Below are 23,759 nucleotides of genomic sequence, written 5' to 3' on the forward strand. Positions count from 1 at the left end.
AATCAGTCTTTAAGAGAACACATTTCTGATATCTATGTCTGTCTTTCAGTGGGGATCCAACGTGTTCCTGTGTTACAAGAAATCAGTATCTGCATCCAATTCCATCAGTTACAAAGCTGGTGAGTAGAATCAGATATTTGATATGCTTACGGCAGCTCAGCAACATAATAAGAGGTCTGCACCCACCTTGATTTGATTGTTATTACATTAGATGAGTAGTAAGATTAATTGTTAGTTATTACTTTAGAGTTGGTGTGAGAATTGTTTCCAAGAACAAAAATAATTCTACAGTTTGGCAGCTCTTTTAAATGTCTCTGTTATGTTTTCGTCTCCGAGCGCGGGCGAGCGGCTCCTTCGGTGTGCGCCTGTGATCTCGCAGTAGATAGTTATTGCTTATTGCAGCTGGCATTTCTGAACCGTTGTGTGACATTTTCACTGACTGAATGCTTCCTTAACAGCTTGGCCTTTGGAACAATTCATTGTGCAACACACGTATAATCAGTGTTCATATGAACGTGTGTGTAAACATACACACACACCCCATACTAGCTTTATCTCTGGCCAGCCTTTTTCCTGCGAGGCGGCTGTTTATTCATCACAGACAACGGCGCTTCCTGCCACGCCCATTACTTTAGTGTCTGCATGTTTGTGCATACAAATGTTCACATAAGAGTGTGTGTGTGTGTCTTTGTCACAACGGCATCTCACCAAACAACAAGATACACTGAGGAGCACAGCAGTTATTTCCTGAAAATGAAAACCAGAGAATGCGGACACATTACTGCTTTTCATCAGAGCTGAAAAATGCTCTTTTGTTTAACCCTTGCAGGGAAATAAAGCCAGAATCGTAGCCTGTCTGGAAGTCTGTATTGTACCTATACTCTATGTCTAGCTTTGTGGTGCATTTTGTTCAACACCACTACATCATAACACTATCATTTGTCTGTTCCCTTGTTCTCCAGGTCTCATCTTTCGTTATCCGGAAGAGGACTACGAGTCTTTCCCTCTGTCAGAATCTGTCCCTCTGTTTTGTTTGCCCATGGGTGCCAAGATCGAGTGTTGGGCACCAAACACACGCGACCCTCTGCCCGTCTTCTCCACGTTCGTCTTAACCATCTCCTCTGGTGAAAAGGTGAGACGCAGTGAGCTCCCTCTGATGTCAAAACAACCAAGGACTGCGGTCAGAACGACCTGATTTAATGTGTCTGACATTTCCATCGAGGTAAAATCCGACAAAGTAAGCCAAAGGGGTTATAAAATGACTCTTTTTGTCCGTCTCTGGTTGCAGGTGTACGGATCAGCCATCCAGTTCTATGAGCCGTATCCAGTGGATCTGCTGAGCGAGAAGCAGAAGATCCAGCTGGGCCTGCTCACTACGGTGGAGAAGAAGATGATACCCAACCGACCCGTGAACACCAACAAATGCATCTGCCTGCTGTCCCGCTGGCCTTTCTTCGAGTCCTTCCGCAAGTTCCTGATGTTCCTGTACAAGCTGTCCGTCTCAGGCCCGCACCCACTGCCTATAGAAAAGTAAGACATGCAAATATTTTTTACATGATCCACTGGGGACTCAAAGCCCACCACTTTAATAGGTTGAATGCAGTCGCTGTATATGAATTTAAAGATTATATTTCTCTCAACAGGCACATCTCACACTTCATGCACAGTGTGTCATTTCCTTCCCCTCAAAGACCAAGAATATTAGTCCAGGTGACAAGTTTTTTTCTCTTTCTTTACACTGTTGTCAATCAAAAACACTATTTTTATAGTCCTCTGTGTGACCGTTATGCATTTTTTTTCCATTCAGCTCTCTGTACACGACACCTTGATCCTCTCCCAGCCTGTGTGTACACCCTTACCCCTCAGGTAATTTTGCAATACCCAAAGCAGTACTTTGTCGAAATCCCTTTTTCAAACAAGGGGGCTTTGGTGTTTTCGTTTATTCTCTATACTTTTGCAGGTTTGTTTGCGTTTCGAGCTAAACGCGGCTGCCCTTCAGCGTATATATTCCGTGCTTTGTCTGGAAGAAAAAAACAGCTGAGCAGGCTGAAAGAAAAAGACCGGTGTATTGTTCCAGAAAAAAAAAAAAAAAGGCAGAATGCTTTCATTCATGTTCGCTCTTTCCGGGTCAAATCCTCACACTGACAAAACAGCCTCGGGCATCATAAGTTTTGACTTTTATCCACTGCTGTACTGCATAATTTTTGCAACTGATATGAGCAATTCAAGCAGTGATTCCCTGGCCTCTTTGCTGCCTCATGTTACGTTGAAAGCTCTCATAAAAGGTGACTGTCAGGCCTTTTGTTAAATCTAACACTGATTGCTAATTGGTATTCCACCTAATGTGACCCCCTGCTGCTGCTGCTGATGATGCTGCCTTTGTCGTTGTGATTTACAAGGCTTAGACAAAATGGCAAAAAGGGCTACATGAAAATGGAAAAATCGAGTCACAGTTACAAAACCCTCTAAAAGGTCACATTAGGTTCTGAAGAAGCACCTTAGCATATGTCAACACAGGAACACTGCATTAGCAAACAGAAACTGGATCAAGTAGACTCATGGCGACAACTTAATGGGGTATTGTCTTAAAAACTGGAGTGCAGAGGGTTTCCATTAGTAGCTCAATAAAGCGAGAATGACTTGCAGAGTTGTGGGTTATTAAAAACACTAATAATTAAACTGTTTATAATGGTGCTCAACATATTTCCTCCCTTTTATTATTTACGATTCTTCAAAGGAGTTTGTTTCCCCTTACTCTGTCTGGAGTTATGAACCCTCCACTCCATCATTTCTTTGTTTATTCTCTTATTTCTCCGCTCCCTCGCTGTCTGTTTTTGTACCCATCAACTCACCCGTCTCGTCTGTGCTCTCCCTCCCCCTCAGCGGGGCAGACTACGGCACTCTGCTGATGAATCTGGGTTCGGAGAACTGCGCCACGCTGCTGCACTTTGTGCTGCTGGAGAGCAAGATCCTGCTGCACTCACTCCGGCCTGCTGTGCTCACCGGAGTGGCCGAGGCTGTGGTGGCTGTGAGTACACCTCCAATATGTTCAGTAGAGTTTGAGCAACATCTGCTGCTTCTCAATCTGTGCACTTTAAACTTTAAACTACTAATTCATTTTTTTCATGATTGATTTGATCTGTTGCCTTTTTTTCAAAAGCTTTCCAGAAAGCACATAAACATGCAGGGCTGTAATCATCACTGCTGCTAATTTAACTGGCTTAACTTGTGTTTATTGACACGGACTAACAGTCACACAGCTGCTGTGAACTACAAACACAGTAAAACAAGCAACGAGAAGAGGAACAGGTTTTTGACAAACATGTTTTTTAAAAAGTTCAACCGTAATGTGATAAGTTGCACATGCATGTCATCATCTAGAATTCTTAGATTTCATCAGATTTCATCAGAAATCACCATCATGACGGTTATGTATTCAAAAAATTTATTTGAACTATTACTTTTTGATCTCAAATTTACTTGTAGGACTGTAACATTTTTATATTTTAGATCTGCAACTCTGACCTGCAACTCAAATAAAGACCTCTCTTACAATAATGTCAAATTAATTTATATTAGAATACATTTATAAAAGACTTAGGTGCCACTATAACACATTCAACAACAGTGTCATACGCACGGCTTTTTTAAAAATTTTTTAATTTTTTTTACTTTTTTATATTTTTGTATGTGGTGGCATCTCTAGAAAAACCAAAACAAACCAAAGATGAAATTCTCTGTAACATAAACACAGGTCCTCCATGAATGAGTTATTCAAAGCTTATCTAGATTATGAATGCCACTTAGAGTAGGTACACCTATCATTATAGTTATACAGTAATACCTATCACTGTGCTATTGTATTAGCTCTATTTTATTACCTCAAGGTCAATGCACTGGCCAACATTCAGTTTTAAAACATCAGCAATTACGTTATACTTAATCAAAAGATATTGCCACTCCTTTGTGTATTCCACCATTGACTTCTTTTTCACTGCGATTGGTTGTTGATTCTTCAACTCCATGAGCAACTTTGCCAACCCTATCTCTTTGAATGCACAGGATGTCACAATCCCCAAAAATCCTTAATAAAAAAAAAAATGTCACAATACATCAGTTACGATATCTTATGCAAGTGAGACTCCTAACATTTGTCCTAGTTGCTCAAATTCTGTCCTGTGCCTTGTCTCTACTCAGATGATCTTCCCCTTCCAGTGGCAGTGTCCCTACATCCCCCTGTGCCCGCTCTCTCTAGCAGGCGTCCTCAACGCTCCTTTACCATTTATAGTGGGTGTGGATTCCCGCTACTTCGACCTTTACGACCCCCCGCCAGATGTTGTCTGCGTGGATCTGGACACCAACACTATCTACCTGTACGCTGTGCTTTGATACCCATGTCTGTCACTGCCTGCTTTGTAGATTTACAGATTTTTATGTTTAACAGCAGCAACACATTTTTTATTTATTTTTTTTAGATTATTTTTCTGCCTCCTGTTACTTCCAGCTCACTGCCATTGCGGCATTGTGTGTTACAGGTCTGATGAAAAGAGACACAGCAACTGGAAAAACCTCCCAAAGAAGCCCTGCAAGAGTCTCATTAATTCACTGAGCAACTTGCACCACCAGCTGGCCACAGGTACAAACAGCATCTGACTTTTTTTATATATGACAACATATAATGAACAATGTAATTCAGTCAAATACAACAACACCACAAACATATCATATCAGAATAACCCTAGAGATAAATCTTTATCACAGGCTAAAATATACTTGTATTGTATTTGATTATATTATACTGTATACCCATGGTATTTGGTCCACACACTGTAATTGTATATGCAGATCCCAAACTGACAAAAGTTTATTTGTCTGATTTATGTTATCAGACAAGTCATAAAATATAATTGACAGTCCATGAAATTACTGACCACATGGTGAAGAAAAAGAAATGTTATGTCGAAGATGGGATATAGATAAATGTCTAAAGAAACAAAAAAAAGGGAAAATGAAGGAGTTTAAACTTTGAAATCCATTTGTCTGTTTTTAGTCTCAGTACGTCAAACGGCACAGGAAGGCTCGGCAGTGGACATGACCCCCATCGAGGCAGACTTCACCTGGCACAAGAAGAAGACGTCGCTGGAGATGGAAATCCAGGAGGCCTTCCTTCGCTTCATGGCCTCCATCCTGAAGGGCTACCGCTCCTACCTCAAACCCATCACCCAGGCGCCCTCCGAAAAGGCCACGGCCGCCGACTCCCTCTACGACCTGCAAGGTAAACAACAGCTACCTTTTTTTTTTGGAAATGTGTGGAAGCCACAGAAAAAGCCGTTTCATGGTAATGAAATCGACATGCTGGTGATGTTTTGTCGATGTGCAGCCTAATGCTATTGTAACCTTTGCATAATTTATAGCCTTTGTTGCTAATTTTATTGGCTTGTCTGTTTCAAGGAGCATCTCAACTATCACTTAACCTGAGTGTTTTTCAGAAATCAATCACCTTTATCAGCCTCTAAAATAAGACTTCACTAATGCCTGTTGCTGGGAAATTGGTTCTCACCTCCACTTAGCTTCACTGTTGCAGATCAGTGTCAGATACAGATAGAGTGAAGTTAAAGGCTTGTAACGCAGCATGTTTTAACACTTTTGTCCAAACAGCTGCATGTTAGCCTCCTTGATGGATTAAAATGTGGTTTTCAGATACATTGAAGAAGGGATACTACAATCTCTCTTTGCCTTCCTGCAGGTTTTCTCAAAAGCAGAGACCGTGCCCACCAGAAGTTCTACTCCCAGCTCACCAAGACCCAGATATTCATCCGCTTCATCGAGGAGTGCACCTTTGTCAGTGACAAGGACACCGGCCTGGCCTTTTTTGACGACTGCGTCGAGAAGGTGATTTACAGCCCGGCTTCGGGCCGCCCTCAGATATGTACACGTCGCACACTGGTGTTTTGTTTTTCCCGCTTCCACCTGAGGTTTCCTTCCACGAACGAGCCTTTTGTTTAATGTTGTTTCATTGGCAAAATAACATTCGTCCGCTGGGAAAGTAAGGAAGCCAAAATTTCCTCTGATTCATTCTGTTCCCGTTGCTCTCTTTCCTCTTCTTACAGCTTTTTCCCTCTGATAAAATCACCGACAAGGGCACCAAGGTAATCACTTACACTGTAATCAGATTTCCCAGCTCCTTCTTTTTTTTTTTGTTTGTGATTAACTTTAAAAGGTAAATAAATTAACCTTTTTTCACTTTGATGAATGTTTTCACCAAGGGGCATGATCATTTCCTGCTTTTCTTCTATTCTTCAATAACCGCAATCAAATAAGCATCTTTTACTGCCTAATTGGAAAAGCATAATACATCGCAATAAGCTTGAAGCTGTTGACTTTCTGCCTGCAGGTTGAAGGAGAGTCATCTGAGGACACACGATTGTTGGAGCTGGACGAGTCCCAGAAGAGTGAGCACACCGTATTTGTCATGCCACCTGAACCTCCACCTGATGATGGACCTGAACCTGCCCCCAGATACACGTAAGTCTTTTAACTCTTCTTTATTAAAACTTTATTAGATTACAGAAGAAGTCTTACGTGACCTTGAAACAATCCTGCTTTTCCTCTTCCAGCTATAGAAGTTTCCCCAGGCTGAACATGGAGCTGTTTGATCGTCCCAGGGAGTTACGGCCTGCACTTAGCAGCAGAGCAGCAGGGGCCAGTCTGTCCAGCAGCCCCGCACTACTGGCTAAGAGGACGAAGCAAGTGCGTACATACACACACAGACATACCGTCTTACTGGAATGAACTTCATGTTTTTTAAGAAATGTTTTCAATGTCTCCAACAGGAGATCAAGCTAGCATACAAGATGGCGAAGCGCTTCTATTCCAACCCTCCGCTGTGGGCACGGTGTCTGTTCAGCCACTGTTACAGCCTGTGGTTTATCTGCCTGCCAGCAGCCGTGCGCCTGGCCAAGTCTAAAAGCCGTGCGATGCAGCAGGCGTACAACGTCCTCCTGAAGATGAGGACGACTGAAGTGGAAGTGCTGGATGAGGTACAATCACATTATTTTACTCGTGCATTTCTGTGCTTTTACTCAAGCTTTTAATATTTGTGCATAAGATTTTGGATTCATGTTTTTTTTTAATCTCTGGCTTCCAGGTGTGTTACAGAGTGGTGATGCAGCTCTGCGGTGTGTGGGGTCTTCCCGTTATGGCCGTGCGAGTCCTGGTTGAGATGAAAAAAGCTGGAGTACATCCAAACGCCATCACTTACGGATACTACAACAAGGTCACATATTGCCTTTAACGTTGCTAAAACATGTCGTAAACATATCTCTCTACCTACATACGTCCTCATCCTCATGTGTCGTCCCTCCGCAGGCCGTCTTGGAGAGCCCGTGGCCGAGCAGAAACCGCAGTGGCCTCTTTATGTGGACCAAACTTCGCAATGTGCTTCGCGGGGTGGCTCAGTTCAAACACGCTCTTGATCGGACATCCTCCAAGAAGGGAGCCACGCTTAGCACCACAGGTGGGAATAGAATATTCACTATGACAGGGCTGCACTTTCACACTGTTTCCTTGTTTCTCATTCACTTCTTTTCCTTTCCGCGTCTTTCTGCCTTCAGCTGCATCGATAGGCGGTTCAACAGTCACTGACGCCGACCGTTTGAGTCACGGGAGTGCTGACAGCTCAAACGAGGCCAACGGCGAGGAACACAACCTGTTTGCGCGCGGCATCGAAGACACAGCGGACAACCACTGTATCACAGGTAATGATGCGAGATGCAGTGACATAACACTTTTACTGTCTAGTATATTGTAACTTGGTTATCAATTTTTTCTGATCCACAGGGAGGCAGTCTGATCAAGGCTACGGCTCCAAGGATGAGTTGCACCAGGAGCTGGCAGAGCCTTCACACAGAGCTGTGCTCTCCACCGAAGAGAGAACCAATTCCAAAGCACAGCATAACGGTAAGAGAAGCTACTTCCATGCTGCACGGAGCAAACACTCACATCCACTTCTAGTTCTGCATTTAAAGATTGTGTGTGTGTAACAGAAACTCCGTTTCCTGCTTGTACACTGATTGGTCTGTTGACTTTTTTACTTTAATAACCAGGAGGTGACGTTGCTGGCTCGGTGGACAGTGCTGTCGCAGTAGCAGAGCCCCCGAGCCCTGTTGATGTACCCTCACCTGTTCCTAGTATTGTGAAGCTGTCCACAGGAAGCTTTGACAGTGGCAGAGAAACAGGTGAGACATCAGAAATCAAAGACAATTTAGTCACTTCTATGACAAACTCTTTAACGATGAGTTTAATTGTTGCAGCAACTTATATCTGTGCATATTCTGCAGGGACAGGGAAGCTGTTCAGGAAACACAGCAAGACTGATAGCGTGTCTCTCCCTGACGACGATGCCCAGCTGCCATCGGGGGACGTGGCTAACCAGTCTCAGCAGCAGCGGCAGAAATCCTTTTCCGAACGCAGCTGTAGCTTCAGCGCTGAAACCCGCGCTGGGATGCTCCTAGAGAAAGGCGTGGACCACATGGCCAGTCAGATGGGTGCCGATGCCCGTATTCTAGCCGCAGCGCTCTTCGCTGGCCAAAGTCCACCCCCTAATAGTGCCTCCAAAGCACTTTTTAAAGATCTGGAGGAAGAACCCGAAGATGATCGGGGCTTGATACTGGGGAAGCTGCCAGAAGAAGAGGGGCCGGGAGCAGCAGCAGAAGAAGAGAAGGAAGATTGTGTAGAGGTAGACACGGCTGAGGTAAAAGTGGAGAAACGAGAGAGAAAGCACACTGAAACAAATGAAGAGGACTCCGGGCTGCGATCAGCGACCCTGGAGAGGGCAGACGTGGAGGCGGGTGCTGACCCACTTTCCCTTCTGGTGTCTGAGACTGAAGAGTCTGCCTCAGTCACCAGCCAGGAGCCTCCGCGCTCTGTGCCTGCCGTGGTGTCCCGCAACCTGGCGGAGGAGATCGAAATGTACATGAACCTGAAAAGCCCCCTGGGTGTGAAGTCCTCCAGCATGGAGCTCCAGCAGGAGCAGGGAGACTCCACTGACGCCCCACAGCCCAAACCCTCCCTGGAGCGCAGGTCCAGCCTCCCCGTGCCTGCTGTCAAAGTTCCAACCGGGTCCCCAGGGAACACACCCAAACGCAGCCCCACCACAGTCACCCGCTCTAAGACCTTTGCAGTAAAGACAAGGAACCCGGCAAACGTGGCAGGGAGTCCGAGATCGGCCTCACTGACGGCACTGGTCAAGTCCCAACAGGGAGGGTCGCTGGGTTCGGTCATTAACACCTTTTCAGGCATCAAGATGGACACTCTCTTGTCTGGACCTAAAATTGATGTGCTCAAGTCCGGCATGAAACAGGCGGCAAACGTGGCCAGCAAAGTGTGGGGGGCAGTTGCTTCAGCTTACTCCTACTCCGATGACGAGGCAAGTGTCATCCCAGGATTGTTCCCCATGTTGTCAAAATATTTTCCCTCATATTTTATAAGCTTTAGTACCCAAGAGCTTATTATTTCATTCTCTGAATCTCGTCTAATTTTACTCTGCAGGATGAACAGGCTCAGGGTGGCGGCGGCTTCCCGTCACGTCTGGATGAACACATGCTGGCTGCACACGAAGTAGATGAGAGTCCTGAGAGAGGAGCAATCCCAGGGCTGGTGGCCAACGGTCTCAACCAGAGCTGCACCAGCCTTGGCAGCAGCAGTGGCAGCAGTGACACGGGCCGAGGGACCCACCAGACACGTAAGCGCTCATTCTGTAGTGCAAAATATGTGAGGGGGAAGTAGAAGACAAGGGCCTAATGAGGCTCGTTGGCCCGTCAAATCGGAGATTTATTGGTCTTTTTCTGCAGATCCAACTCCAGGACGTGCAGGCAGGGGTCCAGACTCTGAGCAAGGCTCCTCACTTCACGCTTCGTCCTCGAGCATTTACCAGAACTGTGCACTGGAGGTCAGACATACTGTGCAAACAAACACCTACTTTTGCTGCAGCTCAGCTTTCACTGTCAACATGCACACTGGAATAACTCCTAACTGCTTGGATATATTTCCTTGCTGCCAGGTGCTGATGTCCAGTTGCTCCCAGTGCCGCTCTTGTGAAGCCCTGGTGTACGATGAGGAGATAATGGCGGGCTGGACAGCTGATGACTCCAACCTGAATACCAACTGTCCTTTCTGTCGCACAGCCTTTCTTCCCTTACTGCACGTCGAGTTTCATGACTTGCGCACAGTGACCGGGTAGGAGTCTGTTGTCTTAGAATTAAGCATGTCTGCTGAAAAATAGTACTACAAATTGACTATTCTGTATTTTCCCCTTTCAGGTTCTACATGAATCCCAGTGCCTCAGGAGACAGTATCCACAGCACCAGTGCCCAGCCCACAGCCAGCAGCACAGCCGATATTAAGACACCGGACCTTATCTCTTTCCCTGAAGAGGAACCCAGGGAGACTCCAGATGATCAGCCGGGAACACATAAGAGGTACAGCAACAGTTTGAGATGTTGAATCCAGAGTCCAAGAAGCTAGATTCTATCACCACTTTATCTTGAGTCCTCCTCGTCTGTGTTGTTTCTAGTTTGATTCCCAAGCCGGTGCAGTCGGACCCCCTCGGTCTCCTGGAGCACCAGGCAGCGGGTAAGCAGCAGAAATGTAGCGGGACATCGCTGACACGCAGCAACAGTGTTGGTGGTCCGCTGCAGAGCCTGGACTACTCCCAGAGACCCGGACATGGCGTCTCCACCACCAGCCTGCCCTGTAGCCTGCAAGAGGTGTCGGTCAGTGCGCCTGATTGCATTGTGCTTAAATATAGTGGAAACTACTATAGCTGCAGTGAAGTGAAAATGACTGGTGCGTGTTTTCAGGATGGCATGGGGACTAAACGTCCAAACCCGAAGCCTGTGTCTGTACCGTACCTCAGCCCCTTGGTGCTGCGCAAGGAGTTGGAGACCCTGTTGGAGAACGAGGGAGATCAGGTAAAGTATTCACACAATCACACACTCTGCTTTACGAAACATGACACAAGATCTTGAGAGGTTCACTCAGTGATAACTACAACTTCTCCGTCTTGTCCTACCAGGTGATCTACACCCACAAGTTCCTCAGCCAGCACCCCATCATCTTCTGGAACCTGGTGTGGTATTTCCGTCGACTGGACCTGCCCTCTCACCTACCCGGTCTCATCCTTACCTCTGAACACTGCAACAAAGGAGTGCAGGTTAGAGACTAAACATGGCACATATCTTTATTCTCTCGGTTTCGACTTCATAATGGCTTTCTTTCATCTTTTCCCGTTTGTCGTTGCAGCTGCCACTGACATCACTGTCCCAGGACAGTAAGCAGGTATACGTCCAGCTCCTGTGGGACAACATCAACCTGCACCAGGAGCATGGAGATCCCCTCTACCAGCTCTGGAGGAGATTGTGTACGTGTGCACACAGACACATGTTTAGTGGGAATTTCTGACTGCTTAATGTTGCTATTTGTAGAAGTAGCCTCTACCACTAGGGGGAGACACAGTCAAGGCTTTTCATATCTAACTTGAACCTGCTTTACTGTCTTGGGTGGCATATTTGAAACGTCAGTGCCGATATATTGGTTCCACATTGAGTTAAATGTTTCACTCATGGATTTAAGATTAGCTGAAACGGGAAAAAAAGAAGTCTTTATGACGGTGCATGTGTTGTTTTCTAGTGGAGAAGAAGGGGACGTTGGCTCCAACAGACCACCAGGAGATTCGTACCCTCCTCAACACGATTGTTCGCAACATCCAGACCAACGACGTCTACGGGCCAATCAACCTGTTAATTCGAGAGATAAAACGGCGCCCAGAGGGTGTCAAACGGCAGAGGTCAGGCTTCGTCCACCTTCTCAGACTTTTTACTTAACGTAATGTTCACGAAAACATCTCATGTCTCATTTTTCTGTCCTGTATTTTTCTCAGGAGTATCTATAGAGAAATATTGTTCCTCTCACTGGTGGCCTTGGGGAAGGAAAACATCGACGTAGGTGAGTAAATCCACCTGTTACATCACACCATGACATGCGTACTTATGTATGGGATGCGACAAAGACTGAAATGTATCACTGATGGCCCTTCACTGTATATCTGCAGAGGCCTTCGACAGGGAGTACCGCCTGGCGTACGACGAACTGAGCGCAGAGCAGCTCAAGTCTTTGCACCGCATTGATCGACCGCCCAGCCCCAGCGTCCAGTGGTGCCTTAAATGCTTTGGGACCCCCTTCATCTGACCACCGACACCTGCAGCAGAGATATAAAAAAATCTGGCTGGTCAAGCAGGAGGGAAGGATAGATGGCAGGTCGGGGTGTGAGCAAAAATTTCTTTTGTATTTAAACACCTCCAATCGCCCAAACATGGTACTTCTACTTCCTCTTGTCTTGGAAGATGCCCATTGTTGGCTTTTTTTTTTTTTTTTTTACAACCTTGATATGATTTTTCTTGGGCGTTCCAAGCAGCTACTTACAGGTGGGACTGTTTCTGTAAATTGTTTGGAAAACTGAATCTTTTGGGACGAGCTAAGGTGTGTTTCTTTATAGATGGTGTATAGAATGATTAATAATGATGTACAGAATGTATTGGTTGACCCCGTTGTGTAGACATATCTGTGTGTGTGTGTGTGTGTGTGTGTGTGTGTGTGTGTCTGTGTGAGTGAGTGTACGTGTGTGTGTGTGTGTGTGTGTGTGTGTAATGCAGTCAGTTCCCTGTCTTGTAGCCTTTTTGCCCACTTGGCTTAAATCTGTCGTAACTATCTGCACAGATGAGATCATCTTGAGTTGTTTGAGACGGTGTACAGATCCTGACTGTTCATTTGCGCACTTTCTAAAGAAAAAAAAACACAACAAAAACCAACATTAACTCAAGTCCACTTGTCTTTTTGTACATATTGTTTACTTTGGGGGAAAAAAATCTAAAACCATGGTTGCCTTTTCTTTTCTTTTCTTTTGTTTCTTTGGACTGTTTGTGTGATCCAGGTCTTAATGAATGTTCAAGCTTGTTTCATTTTAAATGTACAGGTTCAGAGTGAGGTTCTCTGTCTTTGTAAATATGTGTCGGAAGCATGTGTATAAATGGGGAGAGGACTGAGGACAATCACTAATTATCAATCACTAAAACTGATTCTACAACATTCCACATGCCCTGCAATCAAAACAGGTCTTAAAGAAGCATTACCGATCTCTGTAACAACACTCGTGATTAAATCAGACAATAGGAGGGAGAGATTACTTTTTAAAAATCATAAATGGGGAAGTGAAAACGCATGCCACACTACTGATTCCCACACATTAAAACAGGACGTGTTTTTTTGCAGGGAGAGACAGCTCTGTGCAATGTCTCAGTGAGAGAGCAGTCAGTCCACCGTGTTTTTTTAATATCTGCAGTTTTTAACAGTAACATACTGTATATGTTCAGCTAATATGCCTTATTTCAATATTAAATTAGAGCTGTAACATACATGTACAGGAGCTATTGCTTACTCCAACATAGAATGAACCAGTTTTTTTCCTTTTTTAAAAATTGGATATATTCTTTGCAAACAAGATTGCTTTTATGGTTTACGTGCAGTAGCTGTGGATGATATTTGTAGCAATTAGAGCTTTAGACTGCAAAGGGCTTCTTCAGTACTGCTGATACTGTGTTCATTTTACAACGTGACATTCCACTAAATGCTGAAACGGACAGGAAAAAAAAGCAAAGTGCTGTGATGAACTGTGTAGATGGTCCTATCGTAGACTTGGGAGAACGACTTGTACAGAAGCGATATTATGAAATATTCAATTTGCACTGCATACATTAAAACCTGACTTTAACACAGGGGTGAGGATGACATGAGACCACCTCGAAATATTAACATACAGTAGTTGTTCCTCCAAAACAAAAAGAAATTCTCAATTATTTATTTTTGTATTGACATTTGGATTGCAGACAGTGTAGTAAAAACCCCCTCTTTCCCTTTTTAATGTCGTTTTCCACCCTGTACTGACTGTAAATTTGGCCTCCTTATGGCAGAGGATGTACAGAAGAGACTGTTAGATTAAGTGATCTCTTACCGTCCTGTGGAAAGGAACTGAATGTCTACACTTAAGTGCGCTGCAATAAATGAGTTTGTGAACTGATGGAAAACGAAAGGTTTCCCTTTTTTTGTCTCCATGTTGATGACAGTTTGTGTTGTTGTTGTTGAATGATTATTTTCTGGTCAGCATCAAATTATCATGTTTTCTCATTTTTTTTGTGCATCTTTCCAAGTCTTTCTTTATGAAATCTTCTCCGATCTCCTCCATCTTGTCATCCATCTGCTGCACGTCTTAATGTTCTTTTAGGCCAGATTTTGTCTCCTTTTTAAACAAAAGGAAGGTTTCTTGAGTGCATGCAGGATTACAATGGAAGCAATATCATTAAAACACGAGTCTTGTATCACTTTACACTTTTCGGTGATAGCTGCAGTTTGACACGGGGGTACCCACTTTTGCCTTCTTCTGTGGTGTTTGGTGTTTTATCTGAAAGGCTGCTGTAATCTGAATCGTGAACCTGCAATATCCTGATATGATAAGGAAATAAAAGATATAATACATGTAGTGTTAAAATAGCAACCTGAACGGTAAATTGGTTGTCTCACATGAATACGTTTGCATGGGTTGTGTAATACATTGTTTTTTATTGCTTAGAATCAAAACCTTTTTAAATATAAATAATTTACTTTATTTATTTTAACTTTATACAGTTTAGCTTATATAAACAGTCTGTTATTGCTTTAAGTCTGGAACCAAAGTCACCCTATTCTGTACATAGCATTTATTGTCATTATATAATGTAAAATTAGAGAACGTTTATTAAAAAATTAGAGAACGTTTATTAAAAAAATAGAAAACGTTTATTAACAAATTAGAAAAAAAAAAGAAAACGTGTTATTAAAAAAATTAGAGAACGTTTATTAAAAAAATTAGAGAACGTTTATTAAAAAATTAGAGAATGTTTATTTAAAAAATTAGAGAACGTTTATTAAAAAACTTTGAGATGTTTTATAAAAAAAAATAGAGAACGTTTATTAAAAAAAATAGAGAACTTTTATTAAAAAAATTTGAGATGTTTATAAAAAAATAGAGAATGTTTATTAAAAAATTAGAGACGTTTATTAAAAAATAGAGACGTTTATTTAAAAATTAGAGAACGTTTATTAATACAATTAGCAGAAACGTTATTAAAAAATAGAGAAACGTTTATTAAAAAAATTTAGGAGAACGTTATTTTAAAAAAAAATAGAGAACGTTTATTAAAAATTAGAGAACTTTATTAAAAAAATAGAAAACGTTTCCTGGGCATTTACGTGCAATAAATTTAATCCACATTATTCTGCTTTTACCATAACTGGACTTTTAAAAACGAAAGCGTATCCTTCCGCCAGACGCCTGACTGAGTTTCCGGCAGGCGCATGAATATCTTAATTAAGCGTCGCTCCGGCACATGTGTGTTGTAGTGAGCAGGTGCGGATTGTCCGCGCGGGCTGAACCGACAACAAAGATGCCGCCGCGGGGATGAGAAACGCAGGAAATGCCCAGATTAAAAGAGCCGCTGCGCGGGACATGCGACAGGCAGACTGGCTCTCTTCATCCAGCAGTTTGAAGAAGAGTTTTGTCGGTGACCGCCGGTTTCACCTCCTCCTAACGCTTGTCCTGACACGACGAAACGTTTCCTCCACAGGCCAGGAGCGCATGAACGAGCTGGGGCCAGAATGGAGAACATGTTGGCAACCATGTGACGAGTGTTCAAAGTGGACCTGAGAAGATGCCCTCCTCTCTTCAAAACACCCTCATAGGGGATTTAATAAGTGGTGAGTCCTCCTCACTCATAAATGAAAAGATGATAAACATCCCCGAACATGTCTGAGGTTAATAACTCTCTCCTGTGTTAGAGAAGAAAATCTCAGCAAGTGATTGGTCAATCGCCATGAAGGTGAGTTGAGTCATTTCTTTATATACAGACCCTTTCCCAAAAATTAGAATATCATAGGAAAGTTTATTATTTCCTAATTCCATTAAAAAGGTTTAAACTCATAGATTAAGATTCAGGGCCCACAATTCAAACAATTTCACAGATTTATTGTTTATTTTTACAAATTTGGGTTTCCAGCTCAAAAAAACCCACGAAAAACAGGAATTCAAAAAATTAGAATACTGTGAAGAAATCCCCATTTACTTCTCAGTTTTTGCTGAAGGAAAGAAAGAAATTAGGATCACATCAAATCAGTCAAAGCATGGTACTTTCTAAACGATACGTCAATGTTCAATACTTGGTTGGGAATCCCTTTGCCTTAATCACTGCCTCGATGCGCCGTGGCATTGAGGCAATCAGCCTGTGGCATTGCGTGGGTGTTATGGAAGCCCAGATTTCCTTGGTGCTTGCTGTCAGCTCTTCTTTGTTTTTGGGTCTGGTGGCCCTCATTTTCCTCTTGATAATACCCCATAGATTCTCAATGGGGTTTAGGTCTGGCGAGTTGACTGGCCAGTCAAGCACTGTGATGGCATGGGATTAAACCAGGTCTTGGTGCTTCTGGCGGTATGGGCAGGGGCCAGGTCGCTTCCTGCGTTGGCTCAGGCTCAGAAGTGGCTTGACCCGAGGAACCCGACAGTTGTAGCCCATCTCCCGGATGTGTCTGAATGTGGTGGTTTTTGAAGCTGTGACTCCCGCCTCATTTCACTCTTTCTGGATCTCTGCCAGATTCTTGAATCTTCTCTGTTTTAAATCTGCTGAAGTCCACGGTCATCTCTTATGCTGGTGCATCTTTTCCTGCCACATTTTGCCCTACCACTAGACTTTCCATTGATATGCTTGGACACAGCACTCTGTGAACAGCCAGCCTCCTTAGCTATGAACTTTTGTGGCTTACCCATCCTATGGAGGGTATCAGTGATGGTCTTCTGGCCAGTTGTCAAGTCTGTCAGGTGCTTTGAGTTTAGTAGATGATTAGAGTGTGACACCCAGTTGAAAACATTAATGCCCTGCAAAATTTGGGCTGATTTCTTCACAGTATTCTATTTTTTTGAATTCCTGTTTTCGTGGGGTTTTTTGAGTTGGAAGCCCAAATTTGGTAAAAATAAACAAATAAATACTTAATCATTTGAATTGTGGGCCCTGAATCTATAATCTATGGAAGTTTGACCTTTTTAATGGAATTATGGAAATAAGTAAACTTTTCTATGATATTAAATTTTTTTGGAAAGGGTCTGTATATATTTTTTTATATATATCATATTATGAAATACATTTACCTTTTACAGAATGAGTCCATTGAGATGAACCAGCCCCTCAAGAGGGTCCCCAGTAAAAGAGGTGACATGACTTTCTTAAACCAGGATGGCACCGACGCAGTTTTAAATCCTCCATGAAATATCATTGTTTGATTGTTTTATCAGTAGTTTTGTGTGTTGGTTGTCTGTTTGTTTTAAAGTTAAATCAACGGATCAGTCACCCGGTCAGGGCACTCCAGCCCAGAGGTCCTCATCCAAGACCTCTAAAGTAAGTAATGGAGCAGCTAATGCTTGCTCACATAAGGTACATGGTATTTAAACATTTAATTGCAAAGTGGGAAAAAAAATACTAAGTCTGATCAAATATTGAACATCAGTAATATTTTTTAATTTTATATTGTGACCCTCAAAGTACTAAAGGACTACATGTCTGACTCTCTGAAACCCTATTTCTGACATTTTGAGCAAGAATTTAATAAAGAAAATGGACATACTCCAACTTGAAAGATGCTGGGGAAAATCAAGAACTTTTAAGAATAACAAGTTGTGGTTTGTTTACTGTGATATCGCATGTTTGTTTAGCTGAACTATATCAACTCCACAAGATAAGTCACATGCCTAGTCAGTGCCAGAAAATATTTGTTTGTCTCTGCAGTACTGTTCATCTTTTTTCTGTCTACTTTTAGGGAGGAAAGGGGACAAAAAAGACCAGAATATTAACTGGTAGCAACAGCACTGGCAATCTCGGGTGAGATCAGACATTAAGGTGTTTATTGTGGTGAAGGAGTATGTGGACCTTGACATTGAACTTATTTCTTACAGGGGCTCCTCAGTCACTACCAAAAGAACCCTAAGCCGCTTGACCAAGACTAATGACCAGACCAAACCTAAACTCAGGTCTGTTTGTAGTATGATGTACATCCATATGGGTGATACAAGCATAAACAACTGTATTTAAATACAAATGCAATATAATCTGTTTATCAGCTCTAATTGAACTGGTTAATCTTGTTCCGTCCCAGGTCCGTCGTCTCCACTGGTGATCTGCACTGTTCCATGGCAGGCTCTGCTGCACACATCACCGTAACCACAGCACTGGGACAGGTACTTATGTTCTCTATCCTTGTTACCTTCCAGTAGAACAGACATGTCTTATACTTAATATTTAGTTTTAATTGTTTAAAATAGACTTGGAACATTATCAGACGTAACAAACTTGTATGTATGTGTTCTTCATGTTCTCTTCCTTCCTAGGCTTTTAGCTTTTCTGAAGAGACCAAGGATGAAATTAACTTGGACTTGCTGGATGACGTGGCGTGGTGCCAGATTCAGAAACTTACGGTAATATTAAGTTCAAAGTCATTTTCAGAACAAAGCACCTGACTGAATATATTCTTCTAAACATCTGCCTATTTTGGATTTTCAGAGTCTGATGGAGTATCTGTCGAGGCGAAGTCGCTGCCTGCGATGAGTAAAGATCTACTGCGTCCACTGTAACCAGAATTTGTATATATTTTTATCAATGTGCTAATAAGAGTAAGAGTTGTGCTTTGGTTGTTTTAAAGAGTTTTAGAAATGTATAATAAAGCTTGGTTGTATTACCAACATGATTGACAGTATTATTTGAGCCTCGACTGTAAAATTTAAAAATGAAATTCATCTTGCTGCACATGAAGGAGGAATGAGGAGGGGGGGGGAGAGCCAGTAAATGCAAATATTTAATTTCAGTAAAGTTTATGTAAGATTATGTTCTGCCAGTAAATGCCTCTGTTTATAAAATTGTGTCATGAATTGACAAATCACACTTCAGGTGATGTGATTACAGCGAGAATTAAACATTTAAAAATGTATAAAATAGCATTGTTTGAAAAAGAACTACATCAGTTTGACATCCTAATACATTAAACATTCAACAAGTCTTTGCCTACAAAGCAGAATATATCACTTAAGACGTGACGCTGTAATGGATCACGAGTGCTTCTGGGAATATAGTGACTCCGTCTAAACTTCCACACGCTCCTCAGTGCGGCTGGCTGGAGGGAGAGCTGGAGGACCGAACTTGTGTGCTGCTGGCAGCAGAACCTAGCGTGCGAGTCGGCTCTGGGATGCGGGGGTAGAAGGGGCCGACCAACCAGTTGAGCGGCGTGTTATTGACCAGGTAGTCCATGACGTTGTCTAAGGAATCTTTCATTTTGCCCAGGTTAACTCTGGCACTGGTCAGCAGGTTATCCGGCAGGTCTTCCAACGCATTAGCCTTGCTGAAGTTGGTGTAGAGTTGTGTGGCAGAACGACTGAGAGAGAGCGCCTCCTGCTGTATGTGACTGGGGAGGCCCTGCAGACTGGTGACGAGAACCAGGCAGGTGGTCTGGAGCTGTTGGCTGAGGGAATGTGCTAGGGCCAAGGTGCGAGACTCGATTGCCTGAGTGGAGCGGATGAACAGATATGAATAACTTGAAATACCTCCAATTCAACCAGATTGAGCAATGTGTATCTTCCTCCTGCAACGTATGTTATCTCATTGTGTATTTGTGTTGTCCACCTCACCTCTGCCTCATGACCACTCTTCTGATTTGGACTATAGGACCCCCATGACACCAGGGAGCTCAGCTTTTCATTTACTAACTGGTTGGCCCCTTTAAAGTTCTCCCTGCCGTATTCAATCTAGAAAAAAACACAGTAAAAGGAACATTGTGCTTTTCATCAGCCACTGTAGGACAGACTTTTAATAAATATTTTGCAAGTTTCTTGTACGGTGCTACTAATATGTTATTCATGAATAAAACACCCACCAGGTCGATGGTGGATTGCAGCTCGGTGATGAACTCCTTGCTTCGTTGCTTGCCGTCTTGGATTTTGGCTATGGCCCTGGTGTACGCCCGCTTTCGTAACTTGGTGGAGAGGGAACCGAGACGTACATAATAGCTCGGCTCCTTCTTGTCAAAGCCTCTCACGGTTTTCGCCTCCAACTCTGTCACAAGGGAGATAAACACGGACAAACAACATGATTACTTTTTAGTTCCGTCTTAAGATCTGTTTGCACGTTTGGCGAGCTGGAGGCTTGAAAGCGGCAAAAGAATGGAGTTATTCATTAGTCAATCCCCTAAAACAGATTCATTAATTTAACACAGTCTACAGATTTGTTTGTTAGGAATTTCTGCACGCCACGGTTCACTCTAAACAATGACTCCTTTAATGATGGAGAAAGGCCGGCTATTAAGTCCTGTTTTCCTGGAAATGAATTTAATCCATCATTAACAACGCTCCAGCTGCCTGTTAATAACTGACCCTTGACACAGCTTGTCACACGACATTCTTAATCTCAATAGCCCTTATTATGTGCGTTCTATTTAGTTAAACATCATTTGAGGCCAAAACTGCAAAAGAAAAAATCTTTTTTTAAATAAATAAACTGTCAATAAGGAAAGATAAAACACTGGTTGAGCTTTTCACCACACCAGTAAAATGGGGTCATGATGGAGTACATTTCTGTGTGGTCTGACTGGGAGTTTTTGAACCCACTCACCCAGCTCGTCCTCCGTCAGAGGCAGGTACTGCTCCACCAGACTCTCAGAGGTGCTCAGGGCTGTATCAACCCCGCTGCTGACCAGCCGGGCCACTCTGCTCTCCAGCACCGTGCTGACGCTCCCGCTGACGACCGCCTTGGTCCTCTCCACGCCGTCCTGCACCGCACCCCGAGTCCTTTCCACGGCACAGTTCAGAGTGTCCGAGACGGAGTCCTTGGCACCGGTCACCGTGCATGTCACAACATCTTTAGCGGTGGTTACCACATCCTTGGCACTGGAAACAATCTTGTTTGAGTGGGGACAAAGTACGAGTGAGGAAACAGCAGTTAAGACAGACAGGACACGCCTACATCGACTGTCCGCTACAGCATTGTGTAATTAGGCATAAAGGCTCTGGCACTACTTGACCATAATTGTGCAAGCTATTGGTCAGTAATCTGGTACATACCTGCTCAGATGGCTGGTGAAGAATTGGCAAGGTTTTCTCAATCCTGTCCAAACCTTTACAGGCCAGGTTATTGGCAATGGCAACTGTGGGCAACAAAAAATGTAAGTGAATTAGGCGTAATAAGGCAAACTGAAACAAAGATATCATGTGAAAAGTGAATAACTGTCGCTTTAAGTGAAAGGATTGTACGTGGAGTTTCTGTGGCTCAAATCTGGCTCATTACGAGTAAACAGAAAAACTGGGTGAAAGATCAAGATGAGTAAGAGCCAGCAGCCTGACGTGAACTTCCTGTTTTAAGTTCTGTGTGACTCAGCTGGCCAGCGCATACTTAACCTCGCGGTTTCACTTCAGCGCGTCTTGTTTTGACCTCCTGTAAACCTCGTAACCGCGTCTACGGGTGTCTTTTTTTCAAATTTGATCCTTACTCTGAGGTTCCAGCTTGTCGATGATGGGCGAAGCCGTGGTGAAGACCACAGAGGTGATGCTCCGGACACCTTGCTCGGCAGCTTCGCACACACTCTTGATGTAAGGGTGGGTGTCTTTGGTGTTGGCGTACACGCTGAACACCAGGCCATAGGTGGAGCTCACCAGGGGGAGGCTGGTCACCCTCTCCACCACATTCTGTAGGGAAATACAAAGAAAACAATACACTTACTATACTCTTTTTAGTGATGTACCATCACAACAGAGTGATACGTGTTCATACTTTTTCTATTTAACTTGTGTTTTTGAGTGTTACATTCAAATATAAAAGGATAAAACATGTTTTCTGTGTAGTATCACTTCATGTTGTCGTGTCTGGGCATTTAAATCGATGAAAGGCAGCCAAAATAAAACAAATATTAACCAAATGAGCTGAAGACTCACCCTGTTTGAGATTACTGCAGCTGCTGCCATGTCTGCTGAGACTAAACCTGCGGAGAGAAGACACAACATGTAACGTGTCCATTCAAAAAGTAACTAAATAAACCTTAAACAGGCTTAAACCTATTCAAAACAAACTATTACTTCCGTATTACAGTAGTAACTACATGTTAATAAAAGTTTACATTAGCTCCTGAACGTTTATTCAAGTGTAGAGCTGTGGCGCAGTTTTTTAAAAAAAAAGTCACTTTAAAGTAATTAAAGTACTCACCGATGCTCACAGGCGTATCCGCAGTGTGACGAGCTGTGTGTTTGTAACGTGTGAGGCGACAGCAGCTGTATTTATATCGTGCAATCATCGCGAGATGTGGCTCGTGGCGGTGACGTAAGCCGCAGTAATGTTTCTGGGTGAAAGGTAAAAGAGGTAAAAGTTTAATCGGGGAATTCCTCTCAAAGCACGTGGACGAGCTGTGACCCAGAATATTTAACACTTAACATTTAATTAGATAGCAAAAGATTAGTAGTATTATATTATTATTTATTATTATTATTATTAGTAATTAGATTATATTATTATTATTATTATTATTATTAAGGCTTTTTAATGCTCTCAGACGTCTGGTATGTCATAATAATGTTATACACATTAAAACTCAAAGATAATAAAGTTAGAATAGAAGAATAAAGTTTATATTATTGTTATTATTTGTATTATACAGTACATAATTGGTGTACACTAATGAGTGGAACGTGAGTCAGGTGGTAGACCTTAGATTATTTTTTTGCCTCAGGTTCCCTTGTTAAAGCTGCCATGTGTGTCTATTACTAAATTTACAGCTGTAATAGACACACATGGCAGCTTTAACAAGGGAACCTGAGGCAAAAGAAATAATCTAAGGTCTACCACCTGACTCATGTTTCCAGTCATTAGTGTACACAATTATGTACTGGATAATACAAATAATAATAATAACTTTATTCTTATCTATTCTAACTTTATTATCTTTGAGTTTTACCAAATTTTAGGAAACAAAGAGTTCAGACAAATGGTCAGACGTTTTTGTTACATTTTTGCATGAAGACCTAAAAAACGCATCATTTTAACACAGATAATAACGGTCTTAAACCTTTGGCCCCTTGATAAGGCATTATCATTGAAGATTACATGCAACAAAGACACAAACAAAGCCAGTGATTTTTGTTTGATTTTGTGTGTTTTAAAAGTAGAAAAGAAGAATTGTATCAGACTTGGATCACATTGTTCAACAGGATATAAATGCAAACCCAATTCTCAGTCTGCCTTGGGAAATTCGTATCATAGTGACCACTAAGTTGTGTATTTTGTTGCTGAAAGAGCAAAATATTGTTTTATGGATATTAGTCTTTGGGGTTTTCACTGGCAAAGGTTAGATAGTTTGAAAATGTCTAAAGTCACGTAGACAAACTGACATTGTAGGATGAATATAATATTACACAATGCACTTACATCAGTAAATTAATTCTTTATGTATTATATGTTTTTGAATGTTTAGCTGAGAATAATGTTGAAAACTCTGCCCCAGTTCATTTTTAATAAATCAAAATAGTTGCTCCCAATGGATGGAAGCCAGTGTAGCTGTGTACTTGTCATGCTATTTATGAGAAACATGAAGTGATATTTTTT

The 23,759-nt window shown here is 42.6% G+C and overlaps 3 protein-coding genes across 4 annotated transcripts in view; 2 read left to right on the top strand and 1 right to left on the bottom strand.

Moving 5' to 3' along the window:
- Positions 1 to 14,138, top strand: part of dennd4c (DENN/MADD domain containing 4C) — a 29,839-nt gene extending 15,701 nt beyond the window's left edge. Inside the window, exons 4-34 of one of the 2 annotated variants that reach the window (XM_027273543.1) lie at positions 50 to 119; positions 963 to 1,132; positions 1,289 to 1,530; positions 1,644 to 1,710; positions 1,808 to 1,866; positions 2,884 to 3,028; positions 4,198 to 4,373; positions 4,536 to 4,636; positions 5,051 to 5,275; positions 5,747 to 5,892; positions 6,111 to 6,149; positions 6,395 to 6,525; positions 6,618 to 6,750; positions 6,834 to 7,040; positions 7,148 to 7,276; positions 7,369 to 7,516; positions 7,614 to 7,757; positions 7,840 to 7,959; positions 8,106 to 8,237; positions 8,340 to 9,427; positions 9,550 to 9,742; positions 9,852 to 9,949; positions 10,061 to 10,236; positions 10,320 to 10,478; positions 10,574 to 10,772; positions 10,860 to 10,970; positions 11,075 to 11,212; positions 11,302 to 11,419; positions 11,689 to 11,845; positions 11,939 to 12,003; positions 12,110 to 14,138. In XM_027273543.1, the coding sequence (XP_027129344.1) occupies positions 50 to 119; positions 963 to 1,132; positions 1,289 to 1,530; positions 1,644 to 1,710; positions 1,808 to 1,866; positions 2,884 to 3,028; positions 4,198 to 4,373; positions 4,536 to 4,636; positions 5,051 to 5,275; positions 5,747 to 5,892; positions 6,111 to 6,149; positions 6,395 to 6,525; positions 6,618 to 6,750; positions 6,834 to 7,040; positions 7,148 to 7,276; positions 7,369 to 7,516; positions 7,614 to 7,757; positions 7,840 to 7,959; positions 8,106 to 8,237; positions 8,340 to 9,427; positions 9,550 to 9,742; positions 9,852 to 9,949; positions 10,061 to 10,236; positions 10,320 to 10,478; positions 10,574 to 10,772; positions 10,860 to 10,970; positions 11,075 to 11,212; positions 11,302 to 11,419; positions 11,689 to 11,845; positions 11,939 to 12,003; positions 12,110 to 12,246 (5,223 nt within the window). In that variant the 3' untranslated portion in view covers positions 12,247 to 14,138. The remainder of the gene's footprint in view (positions 1 to 49; positions 120 to 962; positions 1,133 to 1,288; positions 1,531 to 1,643; positions 1,711 to 1,807; positions 1,867 to 2,883; positions 3,029 to 4,197; positions 4,374 to 4,535; positions 4,637 to 5,050; positions 5,276 to 5,746; positions 5,893 to 6,110; positions 6,150 to 6,394; positions 6,526 to 6,617; positions 6,751 to 6,833; positions 7,041 to 7,147; positions 7,277 to 7,368; positions 7,517 to 7,613; positions 7,758 to 7,839; positions 7,960 to 8,105; positions 8,238 to 8,339; positions 9,428 to 9,549; positions 9,743 to 9,851; positions 9,950 to 10,060; positions 10,237 to 10,319; positions 10,479 to 10,573; positions 10,773 to 10,859; positions 10,971 to 11,074; positions 11,213 to 11,301; positions 11,420 to 11,688; positions 11,846 to 11,938; positions 12,004 to 12,109) is intronic. The other variant, XM_027273546.1, reaches the window with a different exon arrangement.
- Positions 14,139 to 15,922: 1,784 nt separating this feature from the next.
- LOC104937571 (borealin-2) lies at positions 15,923 to 18,951 on the top strand. Its single transcript, XM_027278268.1, has 8 exons — positions 15,923 to 15,965; positions 17,291 to 17,342; positions 17,461 to 17,528; positions 17,947 to 18,008; positions 18,083 to 18,157; positions 18,283 to 18,364; positions 18,515 to 18,601; positions 18,687 to 18,951. Exons 1-8 carry the CDS (start codon positions 15,960 to 15,962, stop codon positions 18,729 to 18,731), a joined length of 477 nt encoding a protein of 158 aa, XP_027134069.1. The 5' UTR covers positions 15,923 to 15,959; the 3' UTR covers positions 18,732 to 18,951.
- Positions 18,952 to 18,982: 31 nt separating this feature from the next.
- Positions 18,983 to 22,437, bottom strand: plin2 (perilipin 2). The gene is made up of 8 exons (XM_010753821.3): positions 22,368 to 22,437; positions 22,100 to 22,146; positions 21,658 to 21,853; positions 21,233 to 21,315; positions 20,784 to 21,069; positions 20,050 to 20,228; positions 19,805 to 19,921; positions 18,983 to 19,679 (listed from the first exon to the last, which is right to left on the bottom strand). The coding sequence occupies exons 2-8, from the start codon at positions 22,127 to 22,129 to the stop codon at positions 19,281 to 19,283; spliced, it is 1,290 nt and encodes a 429-aa protein (XP_010752123.1). The 5' UTR covers positions 22,130 to 22,146; positions 22,368 to 22,437; the 3' UTR covers positions 18,983 to 19,280.
- Positions 22,438 to 23,759: the final 1,322 nt, after the last annotated feature.

The sequence above is a fragment of the Larimichthys crocea genome, chromosome III, assembly GCF_000972845.2.
Source record: "Larimichthys crocea isolate SSNF chromosome III, L_crocea_2.0, whole genome shotgun sequence".
NCBI classification, from domain to species: Eukaryota; Metazoa; Chordata; class Actinopteri; family Sciaenidae; genus Larimichthys; species Larimichthys crocea.